Source organism: Erpetoichthys calabaricus, chromosome 8 (genome assembly GCF_900747795.2).
Source record: "Erpetoichthys calabaricus chromosome 8, fErpCal1.3, whole genome shotgun sequence".
Lineage (NCBI taxonomy): Eukaryota > Metazoa > Chordata > Cladistia > Polypteriformes > Polypteridae > Erpetoichthys > Erpetoichthys calabaricus.
This window is the reverse complement of record NC_041401.2, coordinates 104,182,771-104,199,061: the sequence shown is the minus strand read 5'-3', so window position 1 is coordinate 104,199,061 and position 16,291 is coordinate 104,182,771. Positions and strand designations below refer to the sequence as shown.

At 36.9% G+C, this 16,291-nt stretch overlaps 1 protein-coding gene across 1 annotated transcript in view; it reads left to right on the top strand.

Annotated features, from left to right (window-relative positions):
• Positions 1 to 16,291, top strand: part of LOC114655924 (contactin-associated protein-like 5) — a 557,429-nt gene that overhangs the window by 365,340 nt on the left and 175,798 nt on the right. The window contains exons 6-7 of the mRNA XM_028807237.2: positions 1,055 to 1,242; positions 10,547 to 10,690. Of these exons, the coding sequence (XP_028663070.2) occupies positions 1,055 to 1,242; positions 10,547 to 10,690 (332 nt within the window). The remainder of the gene's footprint in view (positions 1 to 1,054; positions 1,243 to 10,546; positions 10,691 to 16,291) is intronic.

Genomic DNA, 16,291 nt, shown 5'->3' with positions numbered 1-16,291 from the left:
TGTGACATCATCTTCCAGTTTAATGTGCACTGATCTGTAATATAATGAGAAATCTAGTTTTACTTTCTCCATTAACCACTGCACTGCATTTGCAGCCCACAATGTTACATCTAGAAAAAATGTTATTGTTTGATATTCTCTACCATGCAAATTTATCATTGATTATGATTTATTATTTGTGTAGTTTAATTTACATGACTGTTTCTTTTTTGTTTCACATTATTTTTTATTTTTGAAATAATAATTATTGGTTTTAAAATCTAAAATTGCATTTTTAACTGTCATTTCAATGTACATATTTTAAAGTGTATCCACCCATCCATTTTTGAATTTACTAATTTTATTTAGGGTTGCTTTATTATTTACAGTTTTATTTATGCACTCTAAATACCAGAAGGACTTATTAAAGTTCAATGGTTACTATTTTTTATAATTTAATAACATACTAAATACAGTATATTGATTTGTAGCACCTTAGTTTAGTTGAAAACAAGTAAGATATTAAGTAAACAAATTCTGTAGAAATAAACAGCTACATTTTTTACAGCTGGAATCTGGAGTTTATGATCAGGTATCTTTTGGTAACAGATTATAAACAGTATGGTCTTTACTCACATAGCTTATGAATGAACACTAAGGGTGTAGAAAACAAATGGATGTACTCTGTATTATTTTTGTAACTGCCTGACTCTGTCCTCATGCATGTACATGTGGTTGATCCAACTGCCCAACTTCATGTGAATGTTTCAGGCCTTCAGTTGTACTCACACATAACACCCAAGATCACCTGATTTATATTCTGGCCAATGCAAAATAACTTTTTTCTTTTTAATCATGCCACCATGGTATGATTTACCTCCACGATTTCATCTGGAGGGGCTTTTCAATTTTATATTGGGTCCGCTATGTACGAGTTACAAAATGTAGTACATTTATTGCATTTAATTATTTGTAGAAGATAAATGTTGATGAAAGGTCTCTAGTTTTGTTCCTAACTACTTCCCCTGACAAAAGAAAATATATGTGTTTTATTTGGATCTGTTTCCTCCTACAGATGATTCCAAGCTCCAGTCCAGTGCCAGTAGTCATACGCTGGTAACAATAGGCAGCCTCCTGGATGACCAGCACTGGCACTCTGTTCTGATTGAACGTTTCAACAAGCAGGTGAACTTCACCATAGACAAATATACCCAACACTTTCGAATCAAGGGGGACTGTGACTCACTGGATGTTGATTATGAGGTGTGTTCTTCTGCGAGGGACATTTCTGCTTGAGCTTTGAGATACAATGTTGTTTGGTGAATTAAGTAAATTGTATATCTAAATGTTGTTTTATTATTTAATATTCGTATTTGTTTGTCAGGTTTTCATATACAATTCTGTAACATACTGTTGTACCGTTGAAACACCTCCACTATTACCTTACAGTGTGTGGCATTTGTCACAGTAAACATAAATACAAAGTACTTAAGATGACCATCATGGAAGCACAAGCTGATCATTTTTCTTTGCATGTGTCACTCAAAAAGTCAGAGCTGATTGTTCTGTCCTGTTTATGCCCTGTGTATGATTTGACTTTAAGCTTAAACTCATTACCCTTTTACCACAGTGGAGAAAATAATATCTAAGTATTAATCCAATGAAAACAAAGATAATCCCTAAAATAAATGAATATTACTGTTGACAGGATCTTTTACTGTTAGATAGCATATAATATATGTCAGAGTCATACTACAATTACAACTGTAATTATATAACCTATACTACTATTTTATAAGAAATTATTACACCTTACAATAAACACAGATGTAAAGAGTATTAAATGTACCAAAGATGAATTAATGGGCTTGAACAGTAAACATATGGAAGAGGATTAAGTAGATAAACACAACCATGCTTCTTCGTAAAAATTGCTTATTTGCATCATCCAATAGTAATTAAAGGATCATTAACATCTTAAATGAACTACAATTCCACATATGGCTAACATATAACAATACAGAACTAACAACCTAGTGATCTTAAAAAAAAAAAAAAAAAAAAAAAAAAAAAAAAAAAAGAGTTCAGGTTATAACCACCAGGGGCCTCATGTATAACGCCATGCGTAGAACTCACACTATAACATAGCGTAAGCACAAAAGCGAGATTGTGCGTACGCACAGAAAAATCCAGATGCAGGAATCTGTACGTACGCATACTTTCACGTTCTTCTACTACATAAATCCCGATTTGCGTGAAAAGTAACGCACGTGCACGCGCCTTCTGTCCCTCCCCAACTCCTCCCAGAATTACGCCTCTTTGAATATGCAAATCAATATAAATAGCCTTCTGTGAAAAGACAATGGGAAAAGCACGGGGGGAAATATAAGAATTTCAGCGAATACCAAGTGGAGGCAAAGGAAAAACGTACTATTTGTTGGTTTAAACAGTGGGATAATCAACAAAATGAAGCTGATCGAGTGAAAAGAGTGTCGGAGAAACTCGAAGGCTCAACTTCACAAAGTCGCACAATGCCCGAAATAAAAAAGAAATCACATATCAAAGTCGCCATGAAAAAGCGAGTCGTAGCCCACCGTCTGAGTGTCATATGAAAGCTTATTAGGGTACAGACAAAAAAAAGGCACACAGTGGGGAAAAAAGCACGAAATGTCAACTTTAATCTCGAAATTTCCACATTAATCACGTAGTTTATTTTACCATTAAAGTAGAACATCATAAACTTCATCTTAAAATCGTTTAATTTACTAGTTTCTCAAATCCCATTGTAACTAAAGTGGCATGTTAAATGCTTTGTTCTGTATTTGATCTTCTATGTGCTCTATGTGTATGAATCACTACCTGCTTCTTAAACGGGCTTTCTCTTTCTCCGACAGGACACATAATCCATTACATTCTTGATATTACAGCTCTCTGAATAATTAAAATACTGAGATGTATACGTGATATCTTTTTCATGATGATAGGAATGAAAGCATGTTATTAAACATGGGAACACGGTGGCGCAGTGCTTGTTCATGTCTCACGCAAGAGGCTTGCTGCGCCATGCGCAACCTTCAATTAAATAATTTATCACAGCAGTACTGTCTCTTTCAAACGTACTAACCTCCAATTCCTGTCCTTACTTTTCTTTCTCCAAAAAACTCAATCGCCACACAATAAGCTATGCAATAGACGTGAAGCCATCTGTAAGCTTAGAACTTCGATTCTTCAAAACTTTTAAGGAACATTGAAATATCTTAGTAGTACCTGTTTAATTATTATATCCGTCTATCTTTCCAGTGTCACGTCAGCACCAGCAAGAATACAGCGCAAGGCAGGAACAATTACTGAACTAGCTAGCGCTGCGGCACCGTGTCCTCACATGTTTAATTATTAACAATACAGATTATTTAAATGAAGTTAAAGTTTTATCTGTATAATATAATCAACATGGTTTGCTGCATTTCGTTTTAGAAATGAATACCGTCATCACATGTAAATACGCGCTTTATAAAGTGGCGCAGGTTGTGCAATATTATAACTGTAGTGCAAGTTTACAGTGGGGTAATTGTACTTATAAGTCCAAACATTTCTACAAGGACCACTTGAGTGTGTTTAGAGTTCTTGGGATGAAACTGTTTCTAAACCGCGAAGTCCGTACAGGGACTAAAGCGTTTGCTGTGGCTCAGGCAGCATCTGCTTCATGCTGTATACCGATAATTCTCTTTCCAATCAGCTGCTGCTGTGATTTCCCACTCAGATACAGTGATATAAATACTCCGAGTGGTGCAGTGAGAGTAATGTGGGAAAAGATGATCTGCTGTGGCAACCCTTAACGGGATCAGCTGAAAGAAGAAGAAGATGCAGTGAGCGTAACAAAGCTAAAGCAGTTATGGTATTTGGAATACTATGGCTATTCCCTGGACCATTATATTGCTACAGGTTAATTACAATCAGATGCATTACACTAATAAACAATATGCAGTTAATTTCAGTGTATTTATAAAGCCGCGCCAGGAATGTGGATTTAAGAAAGAAAGGTGATCACACAGGAACAGTAGCACTGCTTTGACGCTGGGTGCCGCCAGTCTGCAAAACCGGGCAGATAAATTGCGTACGCCAAGGAATTAGTTACCGTGGAAATGTGCGTGGCTTTACACCAAGTTTAGGTTTTATACATCGCGATTTGAGCGTGGAAAGGTTCGTACGCAACATTTCTGTGCGTACGCACCGTTTATACATGAGGCCCCAGGACACTACACCAAGATTTACAGTAACTGCATTTCAATTGCCAATATAATTAGTGAAGCTATGTTTGATATTTACAATGGACTAATGGCCACATTATTTCTTTCCTTATGTAAAAAATGGAAATCATGTTATGTGTTCTGCAGAACAGAGAATACCCCAGCTCAATTTGTATGCATTTATACCATTTGCAGGCCAATACTTTATCATCTTAATATTAGTTATTTCCAAATGCTATATTTGACATTTCATCTTACACAATGGTTAATCAAAGACAAAATTTAATTAACCAACAAAGATTTTCAGCTCTTCACTGTAATCTTTATTACAGCTTCATTTTTTCATATTCTCCTACTGTGTCCACGGTATCCTGAATACACACTTTGGGTCTCAGGGCAATTGTTCAACCGCCAAATTAACTCCCATTTCATTCACTTGTTGACATAATTATTCATTTAGCTGGATGTGCTGTAGTTACATTTCCACATTGCCCTGTAGAGTTAATTATGCAAAAGCCTATGTGCACATGTGAAATAGAAATGTTACATGTTCTGGCTGCGAGAAAAATATACCAGCAATTTAAGAAGATGAAACACAGACAGACAAAAAAAAAAATCTGAATTCTTAACTTTTTAGCCTGTCAACAACAAACTGATTAACTGCACAGTCTTAGCAGAACATCTACCACACGCAAGCAGTGATGGCACATACTATATTTGACAATACATGAGCTTTAAAGAAAATGAATCAAGCAGGAAGCATTAGAATAACCTTGAGGTCATATTTAGTCTGTCTGAAGAGAAGGCATTTGCACAGACAAATCAATGGTGACATACAGAGCTGAGGGCATGGAATACAAATGGGAACGGAAGTTCACACAGAACAGTACTTTAGGAAAGTTACTGACATTCAAGGGTGGCCTCACTCATTCATTAAGTTCCAGAAACATCAGTGATGGTATGCTTTTTTAAAAATATATCCAAATTATGCAGAAATTGTAACAAGCTGTAAGTCAATATACAGTAACTTCAGTATCTCTTGACTATTTTATCTGCAGCTCCCTCTTCATTTACTACAGTTACCATATGAGAAATGCATCTGGAAGGTCAGGTGAATTATTCTATACCCCAACATGTATTTATTTGTAGCTACAAAGAACTTTTGAAATGTGACCTGTCATCTTTTAGTCAGAATAACCATTTATTGCTACTGCAAGAAACATCCTAAATTGTTTTAATCTAATTTTTTTTTCAGTGAATACCATTTAAAATGTCATATTTCATTTATTTATATCTTTTTAGTGCACTTTCTAGCTATCAGTATTTGCTCTTCTTTCTCCCTTCATATTTTCCCACTTCTATGTGGAGTTGATGTGCTTGATCAACTTCTCCAATCAGCTCTGTCCTGCACCTCCTCCCCAGTTAGACTCTTTTTTTTCAGACCTTCTTTTACTTTATCCATCCACCTCTGCTTTGGCTTCCCTTGCTTTCTTTTTCACTGTACTCTTATTCCCATCACTCTTTTGCCCACATATTTATTGTCCCTCCTTATCATATGTCCATACGACTTCAACCTATTTTCCTGTACATTCTTGGATTTCTGTCTCACTTTTGTTGTATCTCTGATTGTCTTATTTCTTATTCTGTCCTTTTTTGTAATTTCGCACATACATCTGAATATTCTCATTTTTGCCACATCAAACTTCTTCTCCTGTGTTACCTATACTGCTCATTGTCTCGGCTCCATACATTACTGTTGGTTTTACCACTTTCTTAAAAACCTTACCTTTAACCTTCAACTTAATTTTTTGATCACGCAATACTCCTGATACTCTCTTCCAATTGCTCCGCCCACACTGTACTCTATAGTTATCTCTGTATCTAGTTTTCCATCTCAGGCTACCACTGATCATAGATATTTAAATGTACACACTCTTTTCTGTAGCTGTCCCTGCAAACTAACTTCTGAATTCTGATCATCATCGCACTTCATATATTCTTTCTTCTTTCTGTTTTCCTTCAGCCTTCTATCTTCCAAAGCCCTTCTTCATTTTTCCATCTTCCTCTCCACATCCTCTTTTCTGGTGCTACACAACACAATGTCATCAGCAAAAAGCATGCACCAAGAGGATTTGTATTTTATCCCATGACTCAAACACATCCATAGCTAGATTAAAGAGGTAATATCTTAAAGACGATCCCTCGTGCAAGCCTACTCTAACTGGGATCTTGTCTGTTAACCCAACACTGCTTTTAGCCCAAGTCCTCACTCCCTCATACATATCATGGACAATCTTCACATACTTCTCAGGTACTCCTTTCTCGTTCATGTAACTCCAGCTCTCTTTATGTGATACTCTATCATAAACCTTCTTCAAATCAATAAACACTATATGCAAACCCTTTTGTTTTTCTCAATGATTCTCTAATGAGCTGTCTCAATGCAAAGACTGCATCAGTTGTTCCTCTCCCTGGCATAAAACCAAACTGCTTCTCCACTATTGTGGTCTCTTCCCTAAGCCTTTTATCTATGAACCTTTCCCACATTTCCATTGTGCGAGATATCAACTTTACCCCTCTATAATTTCCACAATTTTGAATATCCCATCACATTGTTTCTCCACACCTCTGCCATTCTGTCCTGTTCATACTGTTCATCCTGTCCTGATAGATATTCTTCCTTAGATCCTACAATACATCTATTCCCTGTTCTCCTTCACTCCTCCACTTCTGTTTACAGCGACCAGCTTCTTTTGCTGGTATTTCATCCAGTCCCTTTGCCTTTCCATTTTACATTCTTTTCTGTGCCTCCTTTACTTCCTCCGTGCTTATTTTTGGTACTAGCCCTTCTTTTGTGACTCCATCCCCAAGTACCATCCCACTTGAATTGTCTTCATTTAACAGCTTTTCAGAGTACCTTTTCCATCTATTTCTTGATCCTATCATGCTTTTTTAAGACCCCACTTTATTTGACTAAAATAATTTCTAGCTTTGTTCGTAGCCTTCACTATTTTAAAAATTATTCTCTCTCCCTCTTTTGTCTCCAATTGTTTATGCACCTCTGTCAAAGCTTGTGCCTTAGCCTCTTGCCACTGCCCTCTTTGACTCTTTGTTTGTCTGTCTATAACTTTCTCTGTGTTCTTCACTCCCTGATTGACACAATTCTTTCTTTACCTCCTTCTTACCCTTTATCACATCCTGCATCTCACTGTTCCACCACCATGTCTCTTTGTCCCTAGGTGGGTTCCTACCTGTTGTTCTTCTCTACACCTATTCACCTGCTCTTTATACAACTTTTCTATTTTTCTCCCACCATTCCTCCACACTCTCAAATTCTTGCGCTTCACTTTATCCTTGCTGCTGCTTGCTCTGGTTTTATTCTCCTGCTGATTCTGATCTCCCAGTCAATTGCTACCATTTTATGCTGCACTGTTAAAGTTTCCTCATTTATGACCAATTCTTTCTCTTCAAATTAGATTTCCTACACATTAGAAAGTCTATTTGGCTTCTCTTTCCTCCATTACTGTATGTCACCAGCTGATTTACTTTAATTTCAAAAAATGTATTGACTATTACCAAATCAGATGCCATGGAAAAATCTACTATCCTCTCCCTTACTCTCCAACCTCCAGGTATCCTCTCTATCATCTCTGTACTCTTTTCCACATGCCCATTTATATCACCACCAACAATCGCCTTGTCTCCCTCTTGTTCTGCTCTGAATTCTTCATCCATTTGTGCCTAGAAAATGTCCTTCTCCTCTTCCTCACAGCCCACTTCAGGAGCATATGCCCAAAAGACATTACTACAGTCTCACCAAGGCGCAGCTTGATACTCATCACCCTATCACTCCTCCTATTTACAGTGACAAGACTATCTTTTAGTTCTTTTAATACTACTACACCAGCATCAATTCTCACTGTACGAAAACTTAAAGCCTCCTCCCAATTCTCTTGCCACATTCCTCTTCCATCTAGTATGCCAATATTCAGTGTCCCCACTCTTACCGTTAACTTCTTTCCCCTCCACTGTCATCTTCTTCTTCTACTTCTTCTGGACTAACTTCTTTAATTGAGCCTGCCCTTGGCACAGTAAACCTTGCTGACTTCCCACAAGGGTCAGGCAGGGCCCCTGCACTTCGCATACAGGATAAGCCATAGCATTTTCTGAAGCTGATTGGATTGATTCTACCATTAAGGTTATGGCTAAGCTTTTACAGCAGGATGCCCTTCCTGACACTACCCCTCTGTATTTATCTGGGCTTGGGACTGGCACTGAGCTGGTTTGCTCCGGTGGTTAAATTGACTATCCATATCTGTAATTTTCTAAATTCAATCAATTTTTTGATTCTGTTAATGTAAAAGATATTTTTTACACTCAGATACTCCGTTTGAATAATATATGCCAAATGCCGATGCTAATGCATTAAGCTGTGTTCCCTGTAACAATTACGTAACTGCTCATGTGCCCAGTTGACTAAAATTTCAGATATCCTGTGACATTATTCAGAACATACTGTAAAACATACCACTACCAATCCAACATCACCATCTTGCATTGTTGACACTGAGGATGATGAACCTATAGATCTATTTTATATTCTGTTTCTGCATGAATCAATGGAAATTAGGAATATCAGACAAGATCCTGCTTTTCCAATACTCCTGCATCCACTGTTGCTGTGATCACTACAACTGCACCTTGTTTTTCTTAGTGAATCTTGTCACTCTCTTTCAGTCAGCTTCATCAGTGGGATTTTTCTGGCCACAAGACCACCATTAGCAATACATTTTCTTTATAAGGTGGATGAATCCTGACACACCTGTTAGGTTGTTTTAAATCAAAACTGTAACATAGAAGAGACAGACATGGCAACGATCAAATGATCATGGCAACAATAAAAATGGGAACAGGACTGTAGCTCTTGAGTGAATTGCTAACAGCTGATTTAACCCAAACTATGATTGTTTCCCAAATGGACATACTTCAAAACTTGTGTTAAAACTTAGCAGATATCATCCTCTGTTGCTCACTGCCATTTGTGAGATTCACTCTGGGAATCAGGGACTTGGTACAATATACCGCAGGGCTGCCTTATTGCCAGTGTGAAGGCCACAGTACATTTGTTTTCTTTACTGAAATAAAGGGTAAAATGTCCACTTTTGAGGTGGACAAAACAATAATAATTCATTACATTTATATGGCACTTTTCTCAGTAGTCAAAGTGCTATCCACACAGGGAGGAACCGGGAAGCGAACCCACAATCTTCCACAGTCTCCTTACTGCAAAGCAGCAGCACTACCACTGCACCACATGTACTGCAGCCTTTGAAGGTGGATATCGAAGATCATAATTACCGTACAGTGGAACCTCGGGTCACGAACGTCTCGGACCACGTACAAATCGGGTTACGACCAAAAAGTTCGGCAAACTTTTACATCTGTTCACGACCACACACTCGGGTGACGAACAAGCCAGTTTCCCTTCCGGTTCGTACGTGCAGATGATTTCCGCACGTGTTCAGTCTCTCCCTGTGCATTCCCTGTGCAGTAAGCGAGAGAGCAAGCGAGTGAGAGAGAGAGAGAGAGAGAGAGCGAGAGAGGGAGAGAGGGAAAGGGCTGGCTGCGTAAGGCCGAGAAGGCAGTTAAAGAATGCACCGGGCTTGTTTTTAAAGAGACTGATTCAAGCATTGTTTTAACCTCGTTGTATTTAATGAAGACTTTTTTCTATTGGATTTTAACCTCCACTTCATTTCTGTTTACAGCGATCGGTTCGTAGCGTGCATTGTTGCAATGTTACTTTTCTTGGTTGTTTATTAAATTACGGATTTTTCAAATGTTCATGATTTTCCCTGTGCTTAAAACTCATTAAAAAAAACTGTTTACAGCGAGCGGGTCGTATAGCATGAATTCTTGCAATGTTACTTTTCTCTGTTCAAGGTTTTCTCAGTGTTATTCAATGTTTTTACATTTAGTTTACTATTACGCTGTGCATTCTATGGTATAATTAACTATTTTTGTACTTAATAATCTTTAAAAAATATATTTACATACAGTTTGTACGGTCTGGAACGGATTAATTGTATTCACATACAATCCTATGGGGGAAATTACTCATGGTCATGACCAAATCGGGTTACGACCAGAGTTTTGGAACGAATTACGGTCGTGACCCGAGGTTCCACTGTATTTTTGACCATACGCATGTATTATAGATTTTATGAATAAAATTATCTTTTACTAAAGCTTGTTTCAATTAAATGTTTTAAATGTTTTTTTCCTTTATTACTACCCAAAAATTGTGTTTATTTTTTTTTCAGCTAAGTTTTGGAGGAATCCCTTTACCAGGCAAACCAGGAACTTTCTTGAGAAAAAACTTTCATGGATGCATTGAAAATCTGTACTACAATGGTGTGAACATCATTGACCTGGCAAAACGACGCAAGCCACAGATCTACACAGTGGTAAGAGATCTGTCATTTTGTTTAATGCTTTTAGTTTCCAAAAAACATGTCCTTATTGTTTGTTTAATTCTATGAAGGTCAACAGTATACTAAATAATTTTCTAAAACATATTGTTAAAAAGTCCTATTTATTTATGAAGGATTTCTCTAAGATTCCTCATCTATGTTAAAATCTGTTTGAGCATTTCAAGTGTTCAAAGTGATTATGTCTAAACTGGCAGCAAGTATGTTTCCTTGTAATTACACATGCTCTAAGAATAATCCAGAGAATAACACACTATGTGTTCTTCTTGTCAGATTGTTCCCTAGGTTTTCAAATGTGCAACACAGAACACCTCAACTGTATCTTGCCATGTTGTCTCAGCTAGTAAGTGCTAGTATGCACTGTGATAATTAAATCTCTTTAGGCTCTGCCAAGGTGGTTGTCAACCCAGTTTTTTATTTTTTATACAGTGGTTGGAAAGGGGCAACATTATGTAGGACTTTAGGATCTAAATGCACACTGAACTGCATATATTCCAATTAACTGACTCTCCTAATTCTACTGCTATTAGTCCCTCTGTTTCCAATACATGACAATCAATATGAAATGCTCTAATATTTTTCTAATTTATCAGCAGAAGCACAGTTTTTAGCACTGCACTTTTTTCCCGGTTTTGAAACTATGTGGAGATCACTTGTTTTACACATGTTATTCACATCTGTATGGATTTTGTGATTATCTGGTTTCCACTCACACTTCAAGGATGTGCAGTTAGATTCATTGGAAACTCTAAAATGTCTCAATTTAATTAAGTGGTCCCTGAAATGTGCTGGCATTGATTATTGTTGCCAGTGAGGTATACTCTGAGTTCTTACTCCTCTGTAATGGAAATGCAGTTGCTACATCTATGTTTTAAAAATTTTCCTTATTTTATATAAGTGAAAAGCAAATGAATTGCAGAATTGAGTATATCAATTTATGGAAAATAGCTTATTTTAATGAAGCCAGGTGAGAAGCAAATGTGATTTGCAAGAGAACAGCCATGTGTGATAAGATGTCCTTATTATTTTATAAAGATGAATTCACTCCCGTTTTTCTACTTCCACTTTTGGTCCTGGATAATCACAGAAGCTCGTCTTTTTATTCAAACCTAATTGCTTAATTATAAGCCAATCCTTGCCAATAACAGAATGTATTTAATTTTATCTCTTGCTAGTATTTTCATCATGCCATATCAGATCATTCTCATATTTCAGAATTTCCTTCATAAGGATATCATCTAAGTTGCTGCCCAGAGCAATTTAGTAGTTCTGTGTCTATAGTGTTGAAGACAGGGTCAGATCTGCCTTAAGTACATTTTCTTTTCTTTGCCGTTTCCTTTGTTTTTTGAATTGTCATTTTACATGTGTTTTTTATTGTGTTTTTTGCATTTAATATTGTTTTTTTTTATTATTTAATATTTATGTATTGTATAATATATTTCTTGTATATTGCCCTCATATTGGTTTTAATGAATGGTAGGTTGAAGTGATGTCATTGTTGAAGAACATCCCTCAGCCTGTTTATTCTAGCTGAAGGCAGAGGTCTGGCAGAGTGTCATTATTATTAAGTGTTGAGGAGTAAGAATCTTTATTGTAAGTTTTATTTAGATTTTTTTTTCTTTTTTGAGTTTGAGACCAGACTTGTTTGCTTTGCGTTGCTTATTTTGACAATAAGTAACAATTTATTTTGAGTCATTTGTGGTTTCTTTTCCCAGGATTGATGGTTTTTGTTTTTGCTTTTTTAATAAACCGTTAACAGTAAAGTATATTATTTTATTTTATCTGACAGTCCAGAGGTTGGTCATTTGCTTCTCTTTTGAGGTTTTTGTACTTTCAGAGCCTGAACCTCATGTTGGGCCTGTGCTGGCTAGAAAGCCTTCCATTTCAGTTAGGGGCCAGGATGCCTGAGATGAGGCCTGTTTCTGTGGCTCAGACATAGCACAGTCCCAGTCTGGATTTTTTTTATTTCAAGGGCTGCTCGCCCTTTTGTCATTTTTGTCCTGTGGCATCGTAACACTGTCCTTTTACTTGTTGTACTTCCGTTTTTTTCCAAATGTTTTATTGAAACAGGTACTTTATATTAAACACACACAGGTGTAAATGTTACCGAGTTACATGGTGGACTACTGGTCCTCTCTTCGTTTATACGTCATTAACTGTTAAATGTCTAAAAAAACAAGAACAATTTGAAAACATTGAAGATGGCTGTTTAAGATTAAACAAGCAATTAAGGTACAGGAATCATAACAAGCAAGTTAATTAAAATGAAGCACAAAAATACTGCTTCACCAGCAATTAATGACTTCTGATTAAGAAACGATGTTAGAACAAAAGCCTGTAGCCATTGAAGTCCTCCAGGACTGAATCTGAGAACCTCTTTTCAGGAGCAATCATAAGCCAAAAAAATTATTATGACCCACCAGAGAGTAATTAGTGGTGAACTAAATGTGATTTTTATCTCTGATACATATGGATGATTTGGAGTCATAAAGCTGCACAAAAATGACCATTTTAGTCAATAATTAAAACATTAAAAGCTATGTGCAGTCCCAAAGTCATGTAATTTTCTAACCCACTTAATCCAGACCAGGGTTGTGGAGGGTGCTAGTCCAACTAGCAAACGGTACAAGACAGAAACACCAGACAAGGCACCAAACACACACACCTGCACACCAATTTAGCAGTGCCAGTTCACCTAACCTGCATGTCTTGGGATAGTGGAAGGAAACCCACACAGACACAGAGAGAACATGCAGACTCCACACAGTTAGCACCTGGAATGCAAACCCAGGTCTCCTTACTGCTAGGCAGCAATGTTACCAGTGCACCATCATGCCACCCCAGTCCTAAAGTACCAAACTGTAAACTGCCGTTTTCCTTCTATTCATTTTCTTGCCTGCTTAGTCCAATCTATGGTCTCAGTGTGACAGGAAGAATTTTGGTAACTGTAGCACAAATCGGGGGACTTTTGCAAAAATCCTATATCAAGATGGGTCGCAGATGCATTGTTCATTTAGATTTAAGTTCATTTTATAAACACAAGCCATCATTCATTACTTTATTCCCACTTTGTCTAATGCAAGGTTGAAATGTTCACTTTCTTTAATTTGTCTCCAGCCGTTGTTAGAAGCTAGCTTTTTCACTTCAAATGGCAAGCTGAAAAGGCCACAGCAGACCACCTCCCTTAGCACGTCAGGGGACTTTCACACCCAATTACATGGATTTGAATCCTGCTGCGCTTGCAGCTTTGAGTTTTTATTGTTGTCTTTTACATTGCCTGTTTTCTAAGCAAAGTTTTTCTTGTTCATGCAAGTGTAACCTTCATGTAACATCCTAGCATTAAGTAGTAAAGAGCATGTGATTTCAGGTTTTAAGTAGTGTATTCCACATTGTTCAAATGTTTCCCCAAAGCAGCATTCTAATTTCATTTTCTTTATTTCTCCTTCATAAAGACCACAAAAGACTAAAGGTAAACTGAAACTAAACAAATCAACAGTATACTGCAAACTACTTTAAACTAGTTGAGCTGCTGTTTACAAGGTATCAGGTAATCATTAGGAGATGAACACTATTGTAACTGAGTATAGTTCACCTGAAAACAAACTGCAACATACAAAATTAGCTGCTTACAGCAATTCATTCAACTGCAGTCTTGTATTTGTGTGGCTGATACATGTGTCACAGGGTGAAAGGGAATGGGAAGTAAAAAATGTGTTTTGATTATTACATTCTGGAAAACTGGATATGTGAAACTTTTACATAATCTTTTTATAATGAAGCAATGCACTCTGTTTAGCATACAATATTTCATAAAATACAAAGGTACAAGCAGCTGTTAATAAATCTTGTTTTAATAAATAATAATGATTTTATGATATGCAGTTTAGTTACGCTGTCCACATTTATGTTTTCAGATGTGCATCCATGCTAATCTCTAAAAAGGTCATTAAAAGTTAAAGTAATAACACCATCTAAAAAGAACACAGCAGCACAATAAGCTACCACGAAAAGACTATAGCTTTCTGCATTATAAGGGTAAAGTAATGCCCAGCTATCGAGTCTTTCCTCAAGTGCTCTGTTCTTTTAAAAGTATTAACCATTAAATCCAAGCGAGTAGGCTCCTGAGCATACTTATAATCTGATTTTCCACTTATATGCAGATTGCTGATATTGTATGAAAAGCAAAAAAAAAACAACTGAAACCTATCACTGGCTGCTTAGTCACTGCCTCAGTAAAATAAATGTTTATTGTCCCATTAGGGTCCATTTTCAAAGTATGTGTTTATCTTAAGGCAAGCACTCTAAAGAAGGGAGTTTAAGAGTTCTATAGATGTGCTAGTTTTATCATAGGAATAGTTGTGACCCATTCTATTTGAAATGAAAGCTACATATGTAACTATGGGTTTTCAGTTGCATTTAGACTGGGGGATGAAGATATGTTTAGATATGAGATGTTGTAGCACGTACAGCATTAGTCAACAAGACAAGAAGACTCATTGAAACAAGTTATTTCTTGTCAAGAGGTGGGAGGCACTGATATAATAGTGTGAAACTAAGGGAGTCAAACCAGGTGGATAACTCTGTGTCAATGGGTCTTTAGACAGGGAAGAAAGATAGAGCTCTAGTGACTGACTTAACTGGGCTGTAATCAGGGAGGGATATATCCATTTCTACTTGATGACCCAAAATTTGGAGATTAAAGGGCAATGCATTCACCAAAGAAATAATTTTATAGAGAATCCTGAAGGTGCAGTTGACTCTGCTCCATTGTCGGGCTAATCAAATTGCACATCCAGTCACATTCAGCTGCCTTTACATTATATGTCAATCTTGTTGCGTGACATACCCAGTCATGTGTGTCTTTTTGTACATCACCATTTCAAGATGTACCTTGCACATCACTCATAAAACATCCTTATACTTTTTTTAAGATTAGGGTTGGGAAGGTTGTCTTGCTCAGGAGTAATAGAACTGTTGAGTAGGCATGTTAGCCGTAGCCAGACTCTTCTTACAGTTTTCACTGTGTAAATCATGTGACATAACCATGCAATTCAATTGGCTCTTGACTGGGCTACTGAATCACAATGCTTTGGAGTTATGCAGTTAGACCCTTCTATGAAAGTGATTCAGTGTTGTATCGTATATACTTGCTTTTAAGTTCTCCCACGGATAAGTCGGGGCTTGATTTTACCATATAAGTTCTGGTATTTTATAATGTCGGTCATATAAGTCAAATGTAAAAAACTCATGCTATTGGTCCAAGTGATCATGATATGCTAACGCCCACCTAAGAGAATAACCACAGAGTGCACTGCTTTATTCGTCTATGTATTGTGCCTACGTGACCACGCAGTAGATGTTGGCACTGTTTTGTGTGTCTCACACCCTCATACACCTTTATCGTAAGAGCATCCCTCATCTACTGTACTATTGAGTGCTCGATCGGAAGAAAATATTAAGCTGGTTTTAAATTAAAAGTCTTTGAAGTGGCAAAAGAAATTGGTAACTGTGCTGCTGCATCAAATTCGATGTGTCAGAGAAACTTGTGTCACATTGGGTGTACAAGTCTGGGTCTGA